Below are 24079 nucleotides of genomic sequence, written 5' to 3'. Positions count from 1 at the left end.
TCAAATTTTCGTTTTCTCGTTTCTTTATAGGCTCTCTATTACTGCTAAATGTAACATAACGCTGCGGCCATATTCAATAAACTGTTTTTCGGGTTTTCATCAAAACTTGTTTGCTACCACATTTCAATTGACCAAGCCCGCCTTCTGGTAATTGATCTGGAAACCATTATATATCTACAGCAACACATGCATATGACAGACAGGTTGACCACATAAAATATATCCTCAAAACCAAAAATATATTCAAACTGCGCTTCCCATGCAATCCCATAAGGCCAAAAGATCAAACAAGCAACGAAGAAAAGAAATATTCGATAATATATAACTTTAATCCAGGACACTCGACATAAAAGAGAAACTAGAAAAAAAATATAGACGTGAGACCAAAAAATTCTTTATATTTCATTCTCAATTGTACATTTGTCCAAGTAACACTGCAAACTATCTACTCTACTAGTTAACCACCTACAAAACTTAAAACTTTTATTCATTGCTTTTGAAGAGAATGCTCAAGAACTAACCTCAATCGGCGTCCCAACACATCCAATTCAGCAATCCTTTGCTTCTGCCAGCGTGATTGTAAACTCTGATAACTCGTATTCCGCACTTCGTCACTCCCACCTGCAAGGAACATCGTCCTCAAGTCATTGCAACACTCATCAAACACATTCAGCACCACCTTCACCACCACTTCACCTAATGTATCCTCACGGCCAAAGTTCACATGCCCGAGCTCGACGTTGCGCCTGTGAATCTCATTATTGTCCATTACCCCATCTTCCCCTTCAAACTTCACATTCACCTCACTTAATTTAACCTCCTCGCCATTTTCACTACCAAGAAAAGCATCCCCACGTTTGTCTTCATCCACATTCTCATCATCGAAACTCTCCAATTCCAGATTATAATCAAACTCTTGATCATTGACACTGGGAGAAATGACGGGTAAATTAGGTGAAAAGTCGACTTTAACGCCGACAAGATTGGATTTTTTAACCATCCCGTCGTCATTCTTATTACTGCCACTATCATTGAAGCCCAAATCCCTTGATCCCTTGAAGGGTGAAATGGAGGCAAAATCCGGATGCCATAACTGCTTGGACAAGTCGTAAAGAGACCGATCGTGGAGAGACAACTGCGATTGGTGGAGACCTTTAGACAGCCTGGTGGAGATGACCCGAAACTTCTTCCGTAGCCGGCGGAGCTTCTCGGAAAGCTGGGACTTGGTGTAAGGCTGCGACATGGTGTTGGAGAAGCGGGAGTAAAAGATCTCAAGGTCTCTGGGAAAGGCTAAGTTGTGAGAGGAGCAGTCTACGAGGCCCTGCAAGAACCGGATCTCATCCGGTTCGGTCCAAATGCGGTGGAATTTGAACGGCGTCACCCTGCTTTCATTGGGGTGGAGTAGCGTTGGATTAGGGTCGAGTGGGGTTTTGCGTTTGATGGGAAGTTTCGAAGCGGAGGAATGGATCGTGGTGGAGTCCATGGCTAGGGTTCCCCAAATCCGAGCTAAGCTAGCCCACTGCTTTTTTGTTGTTTAATTAAGGTAATTCATGTAAATTTGTGGTCTGGAAAATGGCATTAGTTTTTTAAACTAATAAGTTGAGAATCGTCAAATTTGTTTAATATTTTTTTTTTAAAAGACAATCAAATCGTTACTATTTGGTATACATAAAATAACCTTTCAGAATAACACACTAACTGCAAATCACGATAATCAAATAAATTATTTTTGACAAATCATATGTGATATTGACATAAAATTATGCATTCAATATGTAAACGTCATATAAAAAAATGCTCGTATAGTGTTACGATAGTAAGATCAAACATAATGGCCATAAATTCAATTATATGTATATGAAGAGGAGAAAAATGTTTCTTTTTACCAACCAAGGGGAAAATATACGGACATTTATCAACAACTCTAAGGAATATGAGACAAATGAGATGAAATTAAGGAGCATTAATTAATTTTTACATATGTTTTCTTTATTACATTTGCAGATATGTTTCATGAAAACTATATTCGTTCTGAGCTTCTTGGGATTGTGGACGACAAATCAACCAAATGATCAATTGACAGACGAGGAATCTCTCAGATGCACCAGCACCATGATCACCATGTACACAATTAAAGGAAAATATATTATCTCCTATAACTCTGCAAGATAGCAATGACTAGTTAAATGAAACTTTCATATGGTGCATCGATGGGATGATCATATTTGTAACCTTGTAACTTTGTTGTTTTTCATCAATTTAGTCATCAAATTTGATTTTGTTTTCAAATTTAGGTTTCTTTCATTTTACGTCAACAATATATAGAGATATGTTAGCAATTTTCGATATCATGTCATCATTTTACGACGTCAAGTAAACATGTCAATGAGAAATGACTGAAATTGGAGAAAAATAAGTGCACATTAGTTGATCAAGAATACGTGAACTGCATGCTAACATAACAAAAAATGAAAAAACGTGTAAATATTGCATGGAAAACACAAAAAAATGAAAGCTCGATCATGTTCCATGTAGTCATGGCTGAAAGTGTAAACACTATATATAATCATATACAATTTTAATTTTAATTTATTTAAAAGAGCCTGACGAATACTGGAGAGTGGAACCCAAACTGAAGGAGGGGACAATAAAGGTGAGAGAATGGAATCTGTGTGTGTTTGAATACAAGGAGTTGAAGCTTTTGGCAGTAGAATTTTAGTGGAGAAATTCAAAAGGCGCAATCATTTTCCGGCGGATGGATGCGACACACTCGAATTTTTCCGTCAAACAAAAGAACATGGAACGCCCTGTGTATATTCATCTAAATAACATTCTTGGCATGGGACCTTGGCTTGTTTCTGCATGCAAATTTCAAGGCAGAGTAATACACTTTTACAATAATGATTATGTATGTTATATGTTACTTTCGATGCACGAATGAGGCCTGGGGTCCGTTTTGTGTTGAACCAAATGAGGTGAGACAGTCGCTGCGACGCTAATTTTTCAGGATTGCATGCTCCTTTAACGAGCCTACACACAGGATTGTGACAATTGGCACGTAGGGGTTAACCAAGCGACGACCGTCGAATCGAGCAAGCTTGAACATCTAGCTAGGCTAGCATAAAAAATCTAATTGCATGTAACTATTGTTTATCTGATTCAATCTATACTGAATCCTGAAGAAACAACCGAAAAACAAACCGTGCTTGTTATTAAAACAAATTACGGTGTCTTGTCCACCAGCCGGAAAATGATTGCGCTTTTGAATTTCTCCACTAAAATTCAACTGCCAAAAGCTTTCCTTCTTTCTTGTCAAACAGACATAGATTCTGTTCTTTATCCTTTGATTTAATTGCTTCTTGTTCAGTTTAAAAGCTAAGGTTTTCTAAAAATTTAACAAGGTAATCGACTCTATGAAATAAAAGGGTGAAATCAAAATGTTACGTATGATTCTAGTTAGCAGTGATAAAAAGTTAAATCAGAACTTTAGATAAATATTTTTAACATATTCTAAAAACCCATATCATCAACAATAACCAACAGTCCTGATTATGTACACCAAGATTCGTAGAATTTCTTCCCTTACATGCAAGATGACATTTGGTATATATATGTGTGTGTGTGTGTGTGTATGTATACATCAGCTTTATTAAAAAAGGTCCTACCAGTATTAGAAAATAAACAAGGGATACATGCCAGTACTATAAAAGGGCATGCAGCCCAGTATGCAAATGGTTAAATAAAAGGAAAGACTTTATCTGAGTGATTCCTCGTCTGTGAATTGATTTTGCTGGTCACACACAATCCCAAGAAGCTCAGAATTAAGAAATAATGCAAACATATCAGCAAATCGATCCTCCTTAACTTCACCCACGTATTTCATATTCCTTTAAGTTATTGATCCATTAAATGCCCATATAAATATTCTTAAAACCCAAGATTCGGCATATATTGCAATTTGCACACACACAAGTCCCTCGATGATCTCTTCCTCTTTGTGATTGGTGCTAGTTTCTTGTTAGTGTGTGTGAATGTACGTGTTTTATTCTATTTTCTTGAACCTGTAAGGGTAGAGATGTTTTCTGTTAGTCCAAGTCTTTATGAACTGGGAAACTGTTCGGATTCCTACGACATTCTTCAAAGACCATTGTGTATTTCGACACCATTAACAGAAGGCAATCACCTGAATGAAAATCTTAGCCCAAAATCCATGGCCGAGGCGAAAGCAGTTGCAGCAAGCAATAGCCACAAGGAAGCTGAAAGAAGAAGAAGAAAGCGGATCAATGGCCACATCGCCACCCTCAAAGCCATTCTTCCAAATGTTCACAAGGTGATATGAATTCTCAGTTCATGAAATAAAATTAAGCCTGCATTGTATCTATGCATCTTTAATCTTTTTATTGTAGACAGACAAGGCTTCTTTGCTTGGAGAAGCAGTCCGTCGCGTGAAGGAGTTGAGACAAGCAACCGCAGAATTAACGGCCATGGATCGCACAAACGACGACGTTAAGTCCAAACACAAAACAACCTTAGATTTCGCCATGTTCCCCACTGAAACAGACGAGCTCAAAGTATGTTCCTGCGAGGATGCCTCGGGCTTGATAAAGGCAACATTATGCTGCGAAGACAGGCCCGAGATGGTACTTGACTTGATCCAGGCCCTGAACTCGGTCAAAGCGAAGGTAATGCGAGCAGAAATGTGCACTATTGGAGGTAGAACCAAAAGTATTTTGTGGGTGGAATTGGTTTCATCAAATGTCGGAAGTGAAAGGGATTTAGGCTTGCGAAAATTAAGACAAGTGCTGAAAATGGTGGTTGAGAAGTCCACTTTGTTGGCGGGTTCGGATCAGATACTGCCGGGGAATAAAAGACCTCGTTTCTATCACTTCTGATGATCTCTTTCCTTCTTGCGGATGGATATTGATCATGCATTTGAATGATTAGTTATTTTCATGACTGCAATATTGTAATAGTCGTGATAGAATTAAAAAAACAGTGAGAGAAGAAGATTCGAGAATATAAATGCTGGTGATCTATACAGTATGCTTTGGCTGTATTGGTATATAGGAAAATTTTAAAACTTGTAGGATTTTATATTATTATTAATTATATAATTTTGTTGCGTGTTCAGAGAGAGAATAAATGTGCTATTTTGATACATCATTTGCAAATAGCAATCATCTTATGTCATATGGACTCTGAACTTTTTTAATAAAATAAAAGTATTACTTTCTCAATATACAATACAAATAGCATTAGCTTTTGTCTGTACCATATAAATGTTAGTATGCCATGTATGATTCAAATTTCAATTCTTGTAGAACACAATGTCACGGCTACAACTGGACTTTATAGCTTCTTCCAAACTGTGTACACGGTCAAAATCCACCTTGAAAGTTACCATCGTAATGTTATCTTTTCCAGTATCGTAATCCTGCGTGATGTCCTCAACTTGAAATAACTGAAGCTGCAAGGGAAGGGAGCGGAATGTTCATAAGGTCGTCGATAAATCTAAAGGCTAACTTTTGCAGGGAATCATAAAAATGCAGGCGCAGGCACATGACAACTTAATGGAAGGTTGGTTTTTGAAAAATTAAAAGATTTTGAATCAAGCTCTTATTCAAAAAAGGTAATCAATAGTCAAATTCAAAGCAAGGGATGATGGGCACTGTTGCGGATTCTCCCACAAAAACAAGAAAATTGCTGTTTTCTTGGAAGAACACAAATTAGATGGCATATATCACACTCATGCATCGCCAAGTCAAATTAAAGAAGATTTTAAAAAGTCATTCACGGAGAGGTAAGCGCATAGAAGTTCAAAAGTATCAGAAAACTGGACAAATGAAAAAAATTGAAAATCTACTCAGTAAAAGATGACATTTTCTTCTTGTCCATGCCTCAGCTATTCGAGCGAAGTTAGTGCTTTCATTTCCTTTTTAACTATTGCAAAACTACAAAATCTCCTTGTGATAAGGTTGGGTTTCATATCCAACATATCTGAACATTATTTTCAAAAGTATGCTTCGAGATATTGTATTATATAATGGATATATGTTAGGTGTTGTTTTCCTAAAATAGATACTTTTAATGTAAATGTAATCTCATTGAAGAATTTAATGAATAAGTAATACCACATCATAAACACAGTTATTTTAATAGTGGGTCTCTTTAAAACTTTTACACCATGGAGAGTTAAGTTAGAATCTAATATAACATTCTTGGCATGATGAAAAAGCTAAATTACAAATTAAAATTATGTTGCATAATGTGAAAATAAGATGAAAATATGTTTTGGAGGAAAAAGAGTAGAAATGAGATGCTAATGTTTGATTTGATTTACATGGATGGAAAATAAAACTAAACAATGCAAAACAAGTTATAAAAAGTAGTCAATGGATCAGGTCTTACTTGATGGTACAGAACTCCCAAAAGATCAAACGAAACCTCCAATCCCATTGGAACCTACAGAAAGATAAAAAAAGAAAAAGAAGTTTGATTTTGCATACACATGCAACCCTCTTAAGAATCCTTGAAAAACTGAACCACAAGCATGGATATGTGCAAATTATACTAACATCAATAACTTTTCAGAAAATTTAAGGTGCAAAAGTAAAAAGGGATAGTTAAATACTTTGCATTTTACTGCACAAGTTGGGGCATTTCTCAAGCATTCTGAAGCAACCCCTCCATAAGCTCTAACTAGTCCTCCAGTTCCTAGTTTGATTCCTCCAAAATACCTAAATGTACAGAGAGAAAATGATCTGAATCAAGAATCAGCAGATACTCCATCAGAACAATAATCAATTTTTTTATAAAAAATTCAATATGACAGACTTCCTCCTATATCCCAGAGGATTTTATGGAACCAATAACTGACAAAGTAGAAGTGCCAGCTGTTTATATATATTTAAAAAAAACAAGAAGAAGTTTAAATAGGGTCTAAATGCCAGGCAAAACATGCAAAAGCAGTTCCAGGACATCTTTTAAAAAATGGAACTCAAATAGAAAAGAAAATGACAGAGCAAAATATAATTTCATACCTGATGACAACAACCATAATTCTATCTATCCCTGAAGAGGCAATTGCGGACTGTATTGGCTTTCCAGCAGTACCAGATGGTTCACCATCGTCATTACTCCGAAATTGATCTCCAATCTAGAATTAAGACCATAAGAATTGTCAATCGAGAAAAGAAATATAACAATAAACGTTAGTCGTCAGCTAATATCCCCAACAAACGTATTATCTATCCTTCACGTAATGATTCAGTAGACTTTATGCTTTCCACAAACAAGTTAACAAATTTTAAGTACATGAAAATAAAAATGATGATAAGTATAAGCTATCTAGCAATTATCTAGCAAAATGGAATTGTAAACCCAAAAACAAAAAAATTGAGAGAGAACAACTAGGCATGAAAATATGATTAATCAAAGAAGAATTCTCGTGTTGCAATTAAATCTCTGCATTTTGATGAGAATATATATCTTCCATTGCATTCACTAAAAGATGCGAAACCAGTCATAAAATTTATTCCGATGCAAAGTAGGACGATCAAATTAAAGGAGTGAGCTAACTGTGCCAAGAGTGAACCACCACATTCCGCACTACTCATTACTCATGACCAAACTCTGTCTCAAGTCTTGATCTTTCCTCCTTTATTTGAATCTAGATTAGACTATTTGAATAATTCACATTGGGGTTGCACTGAAGGCCTTTAACAAGCAAAAGCTCCACAACTACACTAATTACACAAAAGGTGTTGGAAATTATTATCCATGTATATAGATACAAAGAAATTAAATACCTGGTAAGCCCAACAATTATGAGTAGCACGTGGATCGCGAACCTACACAGAAATATCCCATCAAAGAGAAACGTGGGAAGAATGATTAAGCAAGTTTCAGGAGACGTATCAAACACCACAGATCAAATTTAAGCGTCCTACACTCCTACTCATAAAAGGGGGAAGGTTCCAAACCCAGAGACAAGGGAAGTTACCTCGGACAGAAAAGAGAAAGAGGATCGTTCATCGGAAACTGGCCCGGCAATGGCAATGAATTTGCTTTTCTTGATTTCTTTCTCGAATGTGACTCTCTCTTTAAGGGTGGTGAATGCACCTCCAACAGGGTTATTGGTAGGTTTAGAGGAGGAATAAGTAGTAGCAGCACGACTAGTGGTGGTCATTTGTCTGTTAATCGAAAATATGCGCACTGAAAATATGATTGCGGAGGATGAAGTGAGGTGGTGGAGATGAATGTCGTGGCGGAAATTGTTGGGATTTAAACGAGGTAACAACAGGGAGGAATAGAATTGCGCCACCTGCATAGGAGTGGTGATGCTTGGAATCGCTGACGCCGGTGCAGGGAGGTGGAAAAGAGAAGCGTTTCTATTCGGAGGATGATGCACGGATGGCTTTCTTTTTTTCTTTTTCCCCTCAAATTCGAGAATCTCTCGTGGTGCTCTTGAAGCAGTAAAAAATAGTAGGTTTTATATCAAAAATATCAATGAAGGTAAACAATATTATTTTTTGATTCTCGAAAAAATATCATTTTTCATCGTTTATATAGTGTTTTACAAGGAGACTTACTCTATTTAAATGATATATGACATATAATTTGAATTTGGACAAGACTTGTATAAGATTCAAATAGATTTGTATGTCTATAAATTTACAATAATATATATTTTTAATAACAATTTAAATAAAATAAGAGTAACTTTGATATTGATAAATTTAGTCACGTGTATTGAAGTGATAATGAGACAGGGAAATGTTGTTGATCAACTAACTATATTGTGTTTGTGATGGTGTTCAGGTACATTTCTTGAAATCCTCCCAATTTTTCCCTATACCAAATTTCCTCTGTAGAAGTTGGCATCGGAGCAGATGGGTTAGAAGATTCAGTCTCTCTTCTGAAGCCCGACAGCTTGTTCGGAGAGATTCCCATTCTTTGCAACATCCCCCAGCCATATACCGTTCGAGTTTGTGAGCTGTGTAGACTCTTGCGTATTGATAAACAATCTTTTTCGAGTGTTCTTGAGATATATTTTCATGATGGCCGAAAAATATTAACGAACTTGCTGGAGGTAGTTAAACTTGGTCCACTTGCCCACTAGCAACACATGTTTTCTCCATTTTGTTGTCATTTATGTCGTGGGAAGAAATATCTTTAGAAGCTTGAACTTAGCCAAAATGTCCAACAAGATATTTCTTTTTAATGCAGCTTAAAGAATCAAATCTTCGCGTGAAGCAACTGGAGTCCGATATTACACTCCATGTTGGAAAACATGAGGCTGAGCTAGCTTGGAGAGTCAATGGTGCAGCTTATTTCGGTGATCTGAATCAACTACAAAGTCTGATACGAGCTGGAGCTGATACCAACAAGAGAGATTATGATGGAAGATCAGCCTTGGTAAGGAAATTATTTGTTGTGATTTATTTATTCTCTAGAGTAAATTACTCGATTTAGTTCGCAGATGTATAACGCTTAGTCAACAGCAAATTCTTTTGTCACAAGGCAGATTAAACTCTCATATACTCCAATAGTTAATGAACATAAAGATTTTCATTGCTGAAAGAAAAACAATATGTTTAGAATAACTTGTTTCCTGTTTCTCATTGGTATGATTTTGAATTGTGTTCTTTATCTCTTTCCGGATCATTATCGAATGCTGAAAAAATTTATAAGGCTTTCCTTGAGAGATTCATCATGCAAGAAGGTGTGGACATCAATTCTGCAGGTAAACTACAGAAATGATACTTTTCAGATGCATTATATTTGTAAAACTCGTACTCAGAATACTGCAGACACTAATTTTTTGTTTGTTTCTGAATAGATAATTTTGAAGTACACCAATACTTGAAGCCTTCAAGAACGGGCATGACAGAGTTGCTTCTTTGCTTTCCAGAGAAGGGGCGTTATTGCAGTAGTTAATGCTGGTAGTTGCTTGTGCTCTATGGTTGCAAGAGGTGATTCAGATTTGCTCAGCAGGGTGTTATCATACGGCATAGACCCGGACACTAAAGAATATGATCATCGAACCCCACTTCATATAACTTCGTCTCAAAGATATAATTTAATGATGTGAATTGACTGATTCTATGAATCATGTAATTATGTGTTCTTTATGTTATTGAAATGCATTTTAAGATTATTCTTCATTTCATAAAATAAAACATGGTTTTTAAACATATTGGCAAAAGATGTGGATTATATGCATAGTTGAGCACGCATTTATATCGAGTCACGACTGCGTTGTTTCCGAGATTTCTGTTTACTCTTGGATGAGTTATTTAGACATCATAACCGAGTGTGTGTTAGCGTCACACCTCTGATGACTAGTGGAAGGACCGAGCAGTTCTACATACCGACACCCCTAACTCATATGTGCGGGGCCGAAGGCATATTTGACACGTCACATCCTAGGCACATGTGGCCACAATTGTTTATATTGATTTGTTGGATCCAGTGCAATGCATTGCTTTGATTACATTACATATTATTTATATGTGTTGTAATTTGTTTGATATTCGTACATGAGTTTGACCCAGTCTTTCAGGCCTGCTGTTGTATATTTTGTGATTCAACATTAGGTTATACATGTGGTTTTGATACAATTAGCAGAGTATCTCCTAGTTGAGCACAGTGAATTGAATTGCATTGAGTTTGGAGTCTCCAGATATTTTCTCTAGATATTTATATTATGTAATGAGTCATTTGCCGAGAACATGGTGTATTTATATGTTTGTATACTTGAGTGTTAGATTTTATTTGGTGTGAACGAGCCTGACTAGCTCTGCATGTGATTGAAGTTCGGTTTGATGTATTAGACTTTATTTTTAATTATATAAATGTTGTTGTATCGTTGTAATTTTTGGGATTTTCTACTTAAAGAGAAGACATGTTGAAATTTCCGTAGGATTAAAAATAAATTTTGTTTACTCGTTTTAATAAACTTGATTGTTTGGTAATTAAATGATAATCAAATTCACAGAGCATCAGACAAATACTCCCGTCTTGTATAAAGGCAGGACTTTTGTGGTATCCAGCTTACACTACTTTGAAAATAGGGGGATTTAATCCTATACAGTTTTAAAACCCATTTTTTATGTTTTTTTTTCTATTTAGTGACACCAAATAATTTCGTAGCTTCAAATTTCAAAAAAGATTATTATAAAATTTCAAAATTAATCTCTTGTTAACTAGCACGATCTTAGCCACATTGTTGAAAATTATAAATTTCCAAAATTATTGACTCCATTGAAATATCATAAATTGATTCTCAACACAGACACGTCTTTACTGTATTGTAGCCTAAATTTGTTTTTCGGGGTTTTTTAGCATTTATTTCTACGCTACTTTATATATTTGACACTAATATCACATAATCGAGATTTGGAAACCGATCAACATCACCGTGTACATTCATGGCAGCTACTAATATCACATATTTAATCAAGATTTAAGAAACCTTTGCAAGCATTGATCTGCATCTAGTAGTTGAAAGAAAGTCCAGACTCCATGATCGATTAGTTAGAGCACCAAAAAGAATGAAGGCACAGAGAGTCGGCAAGAATTAAATTACATCAAAGAACTGCACAAGAAAGAACAGAGATAAAGCCAGCCAACCTTGTTTTTATAATTTTCACCTGCCATCAGCAGATGTGAACGACTCGGCAAATCCATATGGCCTCGTAGGTATGCTTGTCTGCGTGTTATCCAAGCTCTGAAGATGGGACGAAGAAGAGGAGTCCATATGGCTTCTACCCTCAAATGCCTGCCATATCTTAAGTGCTTGTGGAAGTGACATATCAAGGTCGATCCCATGTATATCTTCAGAGCTTTGATCCGACGGTTTCCAGAGTTCAACCAGAGGAGAAAGAACATTTACAGCATGGCCCATGTCAGGTCTCTGGTACGGCTCTCTTGCGCAGCAGTGGCCGGCTAGCTCAGCGACAGTGCTGATGCTTGCTAGAGTTTCCTCTGTGAGGTCGATTGTGGGGTCAACGGCTTTACGAAATATATCCTTGTTGAGTTGCATTCTGCGGAACCATGTTACGAGGTGCATGCTCTCTTCAGGTTGGCTTTCGTCTAGTGCCTTCCTTCCCGAGATAAGTTCCATCAAGATCACACCAAAACTATATACATCCACTTTGGTTGTCACCCTACCCGTCACTGTTACATGTGAAAATATCAAGAGGAAATCATTTGGCTTGTGCTTGAATATTTGAAAAAATGGCTACAAATTAAGTTCTTGAATAAGACAGGAAGGGGGGATGGATTTCATTATCTGGTAGGGAGGGATAAAAAGTACCCTGTATTGTAAGAATAATGATATGCAACAGAAAAACAAGATATATACAGTAAGATTGGTTTGCAACTCACAATGCCAGAGAGCAAGCGTTGAGTGCTTGAGTTCGTGTTAGGTCAATTTCATTGGGATTAAGCTTCTTGAAAACATTCTGGCAAAGGTAATACTAAAATCTAGAGATTTATGCAATGTATCACTGAGTAATATGCAAGGTCGATTCAAAATATCTCCGATCGTCCACATGTCAGACATTCTGACGACATTTTTGCAAAGCTAGAAATTTCATGGATAAAACGGGGAACAAGTTTACCTGCATATTCTGGTGCCAGGTATCCGAAAGTTCCAGCTACTCTTGTTTCAATGGAAGCCTTCCCTTCCGGAGCAAGACGCACAAGCCCAAAGTCTGCAACTTTAGCTCTCATATCATCCCCGAGTAATATGTTAGAAGGCTTCAGATCCCTGTGTATGAAGCTTTGATGGGCTAATCCATGGAGGTATTCGACACCTCTAGCAACATCTAAGGCAATAATCAATCTCCTCGTCCAATCCAATGGTTGCAACCCTTCACAAACCCAGTTGAAGAGATGCCCACTTAGTGTGCCTTGTGGCATGTATTCATAAACAAGAAGCTTTTCATTTCCATCAAGACAGTATCCAAGAAGGGCAACAAGATGCCGGTGTCGAACCTTAGACAAAACAGAAATTTCGGACTTAAACTCAGCAGACCCTTTTCCAGTGATCGCTCCATGCTCCATTCTTTTCACTGCAATCTTTGTCCCGTCGTGTAGTTCTCCTTTGTAGACTGTTCCGAATCCTCCTTGACCCAATATATTATCAGAACTGAAATTGTTTGTCACATTTTTCAGTACTTGAATGGAAATTACCATGTTTCCTGCTTCAACCATTTGAACCTCACTCGTTTCACTGGCAGAAACTGTATGAATTTCACTATCACCGTCACCAACACTTGATCCAGCAACTGTGATCTTCACACTCTCGTTATCCAAACCTGAATGGCAAGGATGTATCACCGTAGCATTTGGACTTTGCACTCTGCTGAATCGCTTCTGTTTGTTCTTGTACAGACAGAAAGTGGCTAACCTAACCAAACAAATGACAAAGACTCCCCCAATCACTGAAAACACAACTACTCCAATCCAATTTCGAGATCTCTCATGACCCTTTTCCAAATTACCCCCACGGTCAGATCCAGAATTTGATGAGCCAGCTGAACCAGGGGAACTTGAGCCATTTAAATTCAAATCTCTCTCATCCTTCCCGATATCTGGATTTCCATCAGTTTTAACAATCACGTTACTTCTGAAACCTGGTATTTTGCCTGAAAGCTCATTATTAGACACGTCAAATTCCATAAGCCCAGTTAGAGTGGCAAGCTGATCCGGGATACCGCCAGTAAGATTATTTTTAGCAAGAACCAATCTCTGCAGCGATTTAAGCGCGGCATAATCTGGAGAAATGGTACCTGTAAGCCCCATATTCTCAAAATTTATGACGGTGATGTTCCCTTTCTTACAAGTGATACCCAACCAATCAGCGCATGGATTATTTCCTTTCCAATTCTCAGAAAACTTTCCAGGGTAACCCATGGATTTCACTATAGAGAGCAACAAATCAACTCTAGGATCACAATCACCGGGCTTTGGTAAGCAAAAACTATTAGTATCATTCGACATATCAACAGAAACAGACTCGTTAAAGTGTGGAGTTGGCCCTTGCAGAAAGTTATTTGTCAAATTAACAACCTTTAATGACTCGAGATTCAACAAAGATATTGGAACTGGCCCCGTGAACAAATTGTCCCTCAAGCTCAACGTTTCCAGATTCTTCAAACCCGAAAAATCAGGCAGGGGGCCGGAAAATACATTAGAATGCAACCAAAGCTCCTTCAAGAATGTCATGTTCTGTACAACGTCGATTTGTCCACTGAGTTTCTGCCCATTTACCCACAAAGACTCGATCTGGGACCCACTAAAACCCACCGGCAGTTCACCCTCCAAATTATTGAGAGCCAAATGTAAGTTTGTCAAGCCCGGAAACACATCCGGGCCAAGAAAATCTGGAATCCTTCCAGTAATATTAGCAGAATTAGCCGAGAAATTCTGAAGAGTTGAGGCATTTCTAAGAGTCTGTGGGATTTCCCAAGCAAGAAAAGGATTGCCATCAATCTCAACAGACTGCAAAGAAGACATGCCAGAGAAAAATTCCGTAGGCATGAAACTGAACTGGTTGTTACTAAGCATCAAGACTTGCAGTAAACTCAAACCTTTTAAGCTTGGTAAAGGACCAGAAATGTTATTCCACTGGACCTCCAGGCGTTCGAGATGAGTTAGAGAAGAAAGCTCCGGAGGTAGTGTACCTTGGAGATTCTGGTGCCCAATTTGAATCCGGGTGACCCGGTTCTCAGAGCACACGACGTGTTTCCACTTGCAGTAATTCGGATCGGACCACCCGAGCGTATCGGGCGGGTTGAGGCTTTTCTTGAGCGCCAACATTGCTGAGGCTTCATCTGGAATGGTTTGAGACTCGGTACATAGAAATGCTGAAAACGAAAGCAAACCAAGAAATAGAACTGACGAAAAGCCTTGAATCTTTAGCCAAGAAAGGCGCTTCATTCTGAAAGATCCAGGCTTTTGTTTTCCGTTCGAGAAAACTAAAGGACACAGGAACGAGAGAGCCTTTTCTGGGCTTCTTTTGGAAAACACAGACGCTCGACTCTGTCACTACAAAAGCAGAATCTGCGGAGGCTTCAAAAGTTGGCAGATTTTAGACGAGCATTGGATTCTTCTAGTGGAAGGAAGCAAGCGAAGAAAGCGAATTAAAACTCGTGATAGAAGGAAATAAACATTGAGAATGGAGCTGGAGCACATGGAGCGATGGACCCACAACACCAGAAAAGTTTCAGAAAGACGATGCGCTTGGAACCAAGAAATGACAGTGGTAAAAGGCTGGATAATGAGTGGAGTGGCACAATGGGCCACATGCCAACTTGGGTTCTGCCATAGCCCACTGTCACCTTACTCGCCATGTTCAGAAATGTGAGGGAAACAGTAGAAAACAATTTGTGTTAAGAACATAGTATGAAAATGAATTTTTATTGTTATTTTGCCCAAAAGCTAGTGCATACATAGCCATCGAATCCATGTGCATAGATAATAATTAATAAACTTAAGCTGAAACTGTCATCATTGACTCAAGGGTCAAGAGAACATATGTCCCAATGACATGTTGTTATTTTGAAAATCGATATATTTATGTTGTAGAGCGACAATAATTATATCTATATAATTATTATTATTTTATTACTCTTATAAATATATGAATTTTATACGTCAGTTTGTTATTTTTTTTTTTTTTGTATTTTAATTTGTCATGTTCATTATATTTTTTTTATGTTAGTTTAATATGGTTATTAAATAATATAATTAGTTCAATCAAGTTAATTATTATTTTAATTTTATTTTTTAAATTTAATTTTAATTACTTAAATTGATATATTGTAGTAAAATTCATGAAAAAGCTCTATCATAATGTTATACATTAAAAAAATATTAATATCAATAACATTAATGTACTAATTGGAAGATGAAGGGAGATGAATCGGTTATTTGTGAGCTTAATATTTTACTTTTTGGTTTGTTTTATATATTTAAGTCGTTTTCTATGTTAGTTTAATAGAGTTGTTAACAGTGTATTTAACTCAATTAAGCAAATTATTGTTTTAATTTTATAAATTTATTTTTAATTACTTAAATTTATACATTGACGTCTTCAAAATTCCCTACCATAATATAATACATTAAAAAATTAATATTACGACTCGGACACATTTGTGTATGATATAATTCAGACACATTATTTATAGATATTTGAAATCATGGTTTGAGCCATATGGATGTCATATAAAATGTCTGTATTTTTCAAAAAATAAAATTATTTTTCAAAAGAAAAAATTCCTCATTTAAATAAATGAAATACATGAGATACAATGTGTGCATAATTCTTATTCTATTTATAATTTCACAAGAACAATTCTAAAGCTTTGTGGACACAATAAATCTATTTTTTGCATTTTTTAATAAATTGATACATTGAGTCAGTTGCACTTTATTTTCTCTAATATTATTTTGTTATATTTCGAAGTGGAGGTTGTTTTTGTCCTTTTTTTGGTTAAAGTAACTAACTAGCTAATTCATAAGATATAGTATAATAGCATAGAGAACTCATCGCCAAATAAATTCACTTAGCCAAATAGTGAAATTCAAATATAATTATATAATATTTCATCAAATTAATTTTGACTATCATAAAATTTTTGTGAAATCTAAACAATTGTATTATTAGACGAGCTATTGGATAAGACAAATACTTTGATATATATTTGAATGATATCTCATATGCATACCTTAACTACGTTATTCATTGTCTATTCTCGAGATTTTTAAAATTCAATAATTAATTTTGTATGTCGTTCCACAAGATGTAAAATATTATAAAACAAACTATACGCCTGAGAGACAACAAATGAGATTAAAATATATCATCCTTATAGTATGATGCACGCAATTATTGTTCCAAATCTTCAAAAAAATGATAAACCAGACGACTTTCCTGAATTACGTCAAATTAAACGATGACATAGTTCTAAGATATTGTCATTTGAAGAGATTTTCAAGTATTTTTCTTCATAGTAATTGAAAAATAATTGCTAAAAAAATTATTTATCTTATAGCTATAGGTTGCTAATATTGATACAAAGTACATAAAAATGATATCACAAATATCACGATGTTTGAAGAAGTTGTGACGCTATTCATTAATTATGTTGCTGAAGAATATATTGATTATACATACTTTTAATCATAAGTAAAAATCTACGACGACTAAAAGCATATTTTCTTAAGAATCATAATTGATGGTTAAAACCATTTAAGAACAAAATAAATAGTCGGAAACTCTACAAATATGTACATATCACATATTTAAGAAACCGATACATTTGGAGAAGTTGGTGGACGTTGTTTGAAGAAGGATGAATCCACGAGTTTGAATCAACGTTATTTTTCTATTCGCAATCTATAATCACAGGTTCCATCGCAACATCGCTCTCTCTGTTGCACATTTCAGGGCCAACGTCGACAACTCCTTCTCCCTGCAGAAAAATGTTACAATTTATCATGAACCTCAAAAATTAACTTCCCTCCTAGTTAAGGTTACTTATAAGTTAACCCAAAACTCATATATCCGAAACACTTACCTTGGCAATATTTCTGAAATAAGTGCCAGTGTAATTTCCTGTTGGAAACAGAGCTTCAATGAGATCGGCCAAGACTAGATGAGGTTGAGAGATAGCTCCATCATACCAATCTTCGTCGTCGTGCGCGTAGAAAATTCGAAACATCAACAACTATCACATATATATATATCGAGACGTCTAAATACTAAAAAATGTCGTCGAAGGTAGGTAATACCGAGCGCGACGGAATTTTGATAATATCTTTTGTCATATCTCCACAGGCTTTGTGAAGCCATGAAAGCGAAGCAAGATTGATCCTCCACATTCAAATTTTGCAGAAAGGTGGAGGCAGTGTAGGACACTGCTTCAGACGTACTGGTTTCATCTAACACCACATCTATAGTCTAATCAATGATTTAAAGAGAAAATTAAATTTTCATTTCAAAAAACTTCCAAAATAATATGCATTATTTTTAATTTCCAAATATATGTAATTTGAGTAAAATAAATGAGAATCAAGGACATTGATGTAATTACTGACACATAGGATGGCATTGAATACGTCTAAGTCGTCAGGTACAGAGATGTTATATGTAACTTTATTGATCGAATCGTCGACATTCTCCCCTCCTGAATCCTCCACATACTGCATGCATGAAGATTAGTAATAAAACAAGTTAGAAATATAAGTATAAAATGAAAATATGCATACAGTATACAATATATATCAATTTTATTATTTATATATACCTTCAGCTTGTATTTATCTCTTGTAAAAGACCACACGCCCTGCACCAATACAACGAGTATTAAATAAAACATAACACCCAATTCACAGAAAAATAATTAAAACATATATATTCAACGAGCTCACGTTGTTGTAGTCCATCCAAGCGACTACGGGTTTGAACGAGGCTTTTTTGTTCATTGCTGCTTTGCTCAGGCACATGTAATTGCTTTTGATCTGTAAAATTAATTAAAGATTTTGATGATAAATATATTCTTCAAGTCCTGCAGGAAATTAAATTCAAGTCATATATATTACCACATCATAGACTTGATTCGCCCTGGTTTCTAAATTCGCAAAGACTCCCAAGTACTTGATCCACTCAGCTTGCTGCACATTTCATTAAGTGAAAGTTTTCTGTGTTTCTTGATCAAATGGTGTATGTAAATAAAGGTCATAACACACACACACACACACATACCTGCAAAGGGGTTTCCTCACCCATTGGAAGAAAAGTTGCGAAGTTGCAAGATTGAGATTGATCGGTGTTGCTGATGAAGTGAGCCACAAACTTGTTGAGCGATAGAGGCTGAGTTTTGTTGATCATTTGAAGTTGACCATTGTTGTATAGTTTCAGCACGCATTCAGAAGCCACAGATTCTGATGTGATTCCCTTCAAAATTCCAAGTAAGCCTAGCAGCTAAATCAGTGTCAAATATAAACCAAGTTAACTAAAATAATTTCCCAAAAAAAAATTTAAAATTACTTTAACAGCATAGCAAATTCTCACCTCGAAAAAAGAAACTGCTCATATAGCAGGGGGGAAAAAAAGAAGAGAAAAACAATTAGTAATCAAGGAAGATATATATGCCATTAAATTATCAAATCGCATACCTGGAAAATTTAGCGTATCAACTGAAAAGTTAGCTAATGGAATGACGAATGAGTTTATCCGTGGCGTGCAATATTTTGTTTTAGCAGCCATTCTCGAATTATTCTACACAAAACCATAAATAACATCAAAATGTTCGGTTTTAGCGTCGAATTTCGCCATCAAAACGTGAATTGTTGTACCTGGATGAGGAGGTAACTCCTGCCATCAAGTCCGTTCTTGATAACTTTGAAAGTTTGGCCATAGTATATGCGCAGATACGCAGCATCTTCCACTTTTGAAATGTTCCCAACTTGCACTCTGGGATTAGCTGCATTGGTGCTCACTATTTCATCACCTCCAACCACACAAGACCATGTCAATATGACCATCAAAACATGAAACAAAGATTTGAAATTAAGCTGCCAAGAAGTACTAGCTGGTGATATTTCAGACATTGTTGATTTGTAGTTAGAAATCGAAAAAGAAACTAAATTCCCATCTCTATCTAGACTCTCTCTGTTAGCTGATAATTGAAGTGTAAGTTTTTCACAATCATTTATCATCTATATATACAAAGGCCGGCCATGTGAACCCTTTTGCGTGCAAGTTGCAGCTCTAGGAATGGGATATTGCGGATACTTAGGACATCGTTGACAGCTCACCCCGGAGCTCCGCTCCCGATGGGAATGCTCTTAGTTTGAGATTATACTTGATAAATGAATTTCAAATAAATTCAATCTCGGAAAATTTGTCAAGGATTGATGTGAGATCCAATCGCTCGGAAATATCCAAGAAAATAAATTTGAACTTACATGGTTGGGTCACGTGTTGTGGTCCATATATGCAGGCAAGATAGTTGAATTTGGTTCGTGAATAATTTGAATTCAAAGGTGATTGAAGATCCGTGAGTCAAAGTTGTCATCTTCTTCTCATCTATTTATATTTCGGCTTCCAGGTTTTTTGCACAACTAGGGCGGGCCACAGCTAATTTAAATTTTTGCACACACATATATATAATTTCTAGAGCAGGATTCTTGTGAGACGGTCTCACGAATCTTTATCTGTGAGACGGGTTAATCTTACCGATATTCACAATAAAAAATAATATTATTAGCATAAAAAGTAATTCTTTTTCATGGATGACCCAAATAAAATATATGTCTCACAAAATACGACTCATAAGACCGTCTCACACAAGTTTTTGTCTAATTTCTATTCTATTGCAATAATTTTTTCCATTTATACAGACAGACAAGCCTATTGGAAAAGGGTCGAACCAGACATGACTTTTATTGAACATTTTATAATTTTTGTAAATAATACTTATTTTTTTATTTAAATTTAAATTGATATCATACGAAGAAGTTTCCAGACGTATTTGCATCCAACAGTCTTTACCCATTCTCACGGTAGTGTTCATGAAAAAATCATGGACCTCACATGTAAGAATAAATTTAGAATCTAATGATATATAGGTCGAATCGACCATACATACACACACACCCACACACACAGAATAATCGATCTAATTTGTCATTGATAAGGCTCAATTTGGGATACATAACTTATAGGTTGCAAGATCGTTTTCCTGATATCGGTTTTTAAGTGTTGTTTTTTAAGGAAGTTTTTGTGCATAGTTATGCACGCTAATGGTTTAATTCAACCTACCATTGGGTAAAAAAATGTTTTTATGTGGGATGAAGCATAGACATCACATGTTTGGGCCTATGATGACTATTTGATTTGTAGTTAAGACAATACCATCGTCGTAGGATCTCATTAACCCACGTTAACATGCTTGTAGTCCTTTCCTAAAACTAGAAGTATGTATGCTTGCTCCTCTCATTGCTAAATTTATTGAATAAATCTCTTCGATAGAGAAAATGTCTGAATTCGATCCTGAGTGATATCGAAAAAACCTCACACATCCATATATGCAATAAAAAAGAAACTGAATTAATACTTGTAAATTTCTCATGTACACTAACAATAAATAAGATGGTATACAAATATTTTTTTTCCTTGTTGAAAATATTAATGACGGCATTTGAACCATTTTCCAAAAAATTGTTGTTAATAGATATTCACTTCTTTAAGTCCCTCCTAAAAGGATCAAACTTATTACAATGAAATAAATATAATCGATCGTTTCTGATAAATTAATTAATAAATAGGATGAAAAAAAAATAATTAGAGCCCAAAATGAATCAAAATAATAGGCCCAAACAAAAATATGGAAAAATGATGCAACGGTCCAAAGTTGGTTCACACCATTAATTAACTCGGTTGCGTTTCAAATTCTTAAATTCGACGTCTTTGATCTTTTATATATTTAAATTAAATATTAAAATTAGGATTTTATAGAAAATTGTTGATCAGTTTAATGAAGCACACATTATTAGACTTACCACCTCTTTCACATAAATATAAAATATTTGTGTCGCCCAACTGGGGGTGGGTCTAACCCTCGTTCTCAATGCCACATTCTCGTACAAGAGTAGATCTCTTGTCCNTCTCACGAATCTTTATCTATGAAACGGGTCAATCCTACCGACATTCACAATAAAAAATAATACTTTTTTTATGAATGACCCAAATAAGATATTCGTCTCACAAAATACGACCCGTGAGACCGTCTCACACAAATTTTTGCCCTCGTACAATGCTTCGTATGGAATTTTATCTCTTTTCGAAGTATCGACTGATTGTTTAAAATAATTACAAATTTTATTTGTAGAAACGATTCATACAAATAATAAAAATTACGACAGAAGTTTTGCAATATTAAACTAACACAGAAGAAACATAGATTGATAAATGTGACAATAATTGATTATAAATATTCCAGCGAGCTCTTATAGACTATGTGACTCAAAATGCTATTCAAATACTTATTCAGTGCAACAACTGTAAGATCATTCGTTGATATTTGTTTCCTTATCCAATTTCGAGATACTTGGCTCTGGAAATTATAATAGGTTAAAAAATAGATGTTAAAGACTAGGATATTAAATTTCAGTGAATAGTAATAATCAATATGATTAAAACTCGATCATATGAATGCNAATATAACAATATTCTGCGGAGCATACTCTTACCATTATTATAATAAAATAAAAATCGAATTATAATTTGAATTAATATTAAAAAATGTATAATAAATTATTATTTTTTATGTTTGTTTTGTTATTATTTTATAACTAATCATCAGATATTTCTAAACAAAACATACTGAAATTAAAACATTGATTTATTTTGCAAAATGCCAATTGATATATTAATAATAAATAAATTAAAAAAAGAAAAAACAAAGCTTAGTAAATATTACGATCACACGCTAAATTATTAAAAAAAAACATAATAAATGATTAAAAATAAAGTCGCTCACCTATTTTTATTTTATAAAAAAAATATTAAATAACGAAAGAAAATATATTAGTTAACCAATAATTTTTTGTCGTGTCGCTCCTCAGACAAGTACTCACTCTCATCAAAAATAATTTTTTTAAAAATAAAAGTAGAAATGCTTGTCAGTCATGGCTTTAATTTTTCGTATCCGAAAAAAAGATCTTGTCCAATTTTCAACTGCAAACACATACAATAATACAATATATGTCCTTTTTCTATTTGTTTATCCTTTTCTTAGTTGGCTTTTTTCCAAACACACGAGCTAGAAAGTTCACTCCCATTCGACACCTAGCACTTTAACATATATATATATATATATATATATATATATATATATTTGTCCCCACATCATACTTCTCCAAAATCCCACAAAAACTTATTTGAGACGATCTCACGAATCGTATTTTGTGATACAGATCTTTTATTTGCAGTCATCAATGAAAAAATATTACTTTTTATGGTAAGAATATTACTTTTTATTGTGAATATCGGTAGGATTAACCCGTCTCACTGATAAATATTAGTGAAACCGTGTCACAAGAGACCTACTATATAAAAATTTAAAACAAACTTGTAGANAATATATTAGTTAACCAATAATTTTTTGTCGTGTCGCTCCTCAGACTAGTACTTCACTCTCATCAAAAATAATATTTTTAAAAATAAAAGTAGAAATGCTCGTCAGTCATGGCTTTAATTTTTCGTATCCCAAAAAAAGATCTTGTCCAATTTTCAACTGTAAACACGTACAATAATACAATATAAGTCCTTTACTATTTGTTTATCCTTTTCTTAGTTGGCTTTTTTCCAAAGAGACGAGCTAGAAAGTTCACTCCCATTCGACACCTAGCACTTTTAACATACATATATATATATATATATATATATACTTCTCAAAAATCCCATTTTTAAAAAAGACAAAAACTTGTGTGGGAAGATCTCACGAATCGTATTTTGTGAGACGGGTCTCTTATTTGAGTCATCCATGAAAAAATATTAATTTTATGGTAAGAATATTACTTTTTATTGTGAATATCGGTAGGATTGGCCCGTCTCACAGATAAAGATTCATGAAACTGTATCACAAGAGACATACTCTTTAAAAAATTAAAACAAACTTGTAGGCAGAAAGAGTAGGTTAGGTCCACATATTTGTGGTCAAGAAAATTTATATATTACGAAAAAGTGAGAAAAATTAAAAAAAAAATATGTAGAGTTTGAAAACAAAATTGAAAAACCAAAAATCGACTGACTTTTGTAAAATACAAAAGCGCATTTAAAATTTCAATTAAATTAAAAAATATAAAATAATTTGGATTTAAAATAGCACAATCACCATTTGGAAAGATGGCTGTCAATAGTACACGTGGTGGGTCGATGGAAGTGGGGCGGCAAGTGGTGGTGATGTGGCTGAAAAGTGCACAAAAGTGAGCTGGGAATATATTAATGGCTGAAATGTAGGCCATCTCATCTTCATCCTCATCTACTACCACTTTCTTT

At 35.0% G+C, this 24079-nt stretch overlaps 6 protein-coding genes across 6 annotated transcripts; 2 read left to right on the top strand and 4 right to left on the bottom strand.

The window, feature by feature from the left end:
- Nucleotides 1-487: 487 nt before the first annotated feature.
- On the bottom strand, nt 488-1483 carry LOC140964592 (probable transcription factor At5g28040). Its single transcript, XM_073424457.1, has one exon. It carries the CDS (start codon nt 1481-1483, stop codon nt 488-490), a length of 996 nt encoding a protein of 331 aa, XP_073280558.1.
- A 2244-nt stretch (nt 1484-3727) lies between these two features.
- On the top strand, nt 3728-5080 carry LOC140964036 (transcription factor bHLH30-like). The gene is made up of 2 exons (XM_073423519.1): nt 3728-4330; nt 4407-5080. Exons 1-2 carry the CDS (start codon nt 4076-4078, stop codon nt 4890-4892), a joined length of 741 nt encoding a protein of 246 aa, XP_073279620.1. The 5' UTR covers nt 3728-4075; the 3' UTR covers nt 4893-5080.
- A 135-nt stretch (nt 5081-5215) lies between these two features.
- LOC140964034 (uncharacterized) lies at nt 5216-8464 on the bottom strand. The gene is made up of 6 exons (XM_073423518.1): nt 8003-8464; nt 7809-7850; nt 7041-7156; nt 6632-6737; nt 6409-6462; nt 5216-5467 (listed from the first exon to the last, which is right to left on the bottom strand). Exons 1-6 carry the CDS (start codon nt 8327-8329, stop codon nt 5309-5311), a joined length of 804 nt encoding a protein of 267 aa, XP_073279619.1. The 5' UTR covers nt 8330-8464; the 3' UTR covers nt 5216-5308.
- A 387-nt stretch (nt 8465-8851) lies between these two features.
- On the top strand, nt 8852-10117 carry LOC140964591 (potassium channel SKOR-like; the record flags this gene model as incomplete). The annotated part of the gene is made up of 4 exons (XM_073424456.1): nt 8852-9091; nt 9229-9417; nt 9694-9745; nt 9842-10117. Coding segments are annotated over 4 exons (579 nt in total), but the record flags the coding sequence as incomplete, so codon positions are not given.
- Nucleotides 10118-11505: 1388 nt separating this feature from the next.
- LOC140964380 (receptor protein kinase TMK1-like) lies at nt 11506-15290 on the bottom strand. Its single transcript, XM_073424094.1, has 2 exons — nt 12627-15290; nt 11506-12180 (listed from the first exon to the last, which is right to left on the bottom strand). The coding sequence occupies exons 1-2, from the start codon at nt 14947-14949 to the stop codon at nt 11651-11653; spliced, it is 2853 nt and encodes a 950-aa protein (XP_073280195.1). The 5' UTR covers nt 14950-15290; the 3' UTR covers nt 11506-11650.
- Nucleotides 15291-17127: 1837 nt separating this feature from the next.
- Nucleotides 17128-19951, bottom strand: LOC140964046 (uncharacterized). The gene is made up of 11 exons (XM_073423538.1): nt 19372-19951; nt 19192-19294; nt 19088-19101; nt 18779-18997; nt 18616-18687; nt 18445-18534; nt 18321-18359; nt 18112-18216; nt 17806-17974; nt 17592-17701; nt 17128-17486 (listed from the first exon to the last, which is right to left on the bottom strand). Exons 1-11 carry the CDS (start codon nt 19732-19734, stop codon nt 17400-17402), a joined length of 1371 nt encoding a protein of 456 aa, XP_073279639.1. The 5' UTR covers nt 19735-19951; the 3' UTR covers nt 17128-17399.
- Nucleotides 19952-24079: the final 4128 nt, after the last annotated feature.

The sequence above is a fragment of the Primulina huaijiensis genome, chromosome 18 (genome assembly GCF_012295235.1).
Source record: "Primulina huaijiensis isolate GDHJ02 chromosome 18, ASM1229523v2, whole genome shotgun sequence".
NCBI lineage: Eukaryota > Viridiplantae > Streptophyta > Magnoliopsida > Lamiales > Gesneriaceae > Primulina > Primulina huaijiensis.
The sequence above is the reverse complement of the archived record's forward strand: the minus strand, read 5'-3'. Positions and strand labels throughout refer to the sequence as shown.

Excerpts from the sequence above, each read along its gene's own strand:
- LOC140964592 (XM_073424457.1), bottom strand. The coding sequence starts at position 1,483 with ATGGACTCCACCACGATCCATTCCTCCGCTTCGAAACTTCCCATCAAA.
- LOC140964036 (XM_073423519.1), top strand. The coding sequence starts at position 4,076 with ATGTTTTCTGTTAGTCCAAGTCTTTATGAACTGGGAAACTGTTCGGAT. Across the intron at positions 4,331-4,406 it reads TTCTTCCAAATGTTCACAAG|ACAGACAAGGCTTCTTTGCT; the intron begins GTGATATGAATT and ends TTTTTATTGTAG.
- LOC140964034 (XM_073423518.1), bottom strand. The coding sequence starts at position 8,329 with ATGCAGGTGGCGCAATTCTATTCCTCCCTGTTGTTACCTCGTTTAAAT. Across the intron at positions 7,157-7,808 it reads ATAATTGTTGGGCTTACCAG|ATTGGAGATCAATTTCGGAG; the intron begins GTATTTAATTTC and ends TCTTAATTCTAG. Across the intron at positions 6,738-7,040 it reads ATTATGGTTGTTGTCATCAG|GTATTTTGGAGGAATCAAAC; the intron begins GTATGAAATTAT and ends CTGTACATTTAG.
- LOC140964380 (XM_073424094.1), bottom strand. The coding sequence starts at position 14,949 with ATGAAGCGCCTTTCTTGGCTAAAGATTCAAGGCTTTTCGTCAGTTCTA. Across the intron at positions 12,181-12,626 it reads CCTGGCACCAGAATATGCAG|TGACGGGTAGGGTGACAACC; the intron begins GTAAACTTGTTC and ends CACATGTAACAG.
- LOC140964046 (XM_073423538.1), bottom strand. The coding sequence starts at position 19,734 with ATGATAAATGATTGTGAAAAACTTACACTTCAATTATCAGCTAACAGA. Across the intron at positions 18,217-18,320 it reads GAGATAAATACAAGCTGAAG|TATGTGGAGGATTCAGGAGG; the intron begins GTATATATAAAT and ends TCATGCATGCAG. Across the intron at positions 17,702-17,805 it reads TCAAAATTCCGTCGCGCTCG|ATTGGTATGATGGAGCTATC; the intron begins GTATTACCTACC and ends ACGACGACGAAG.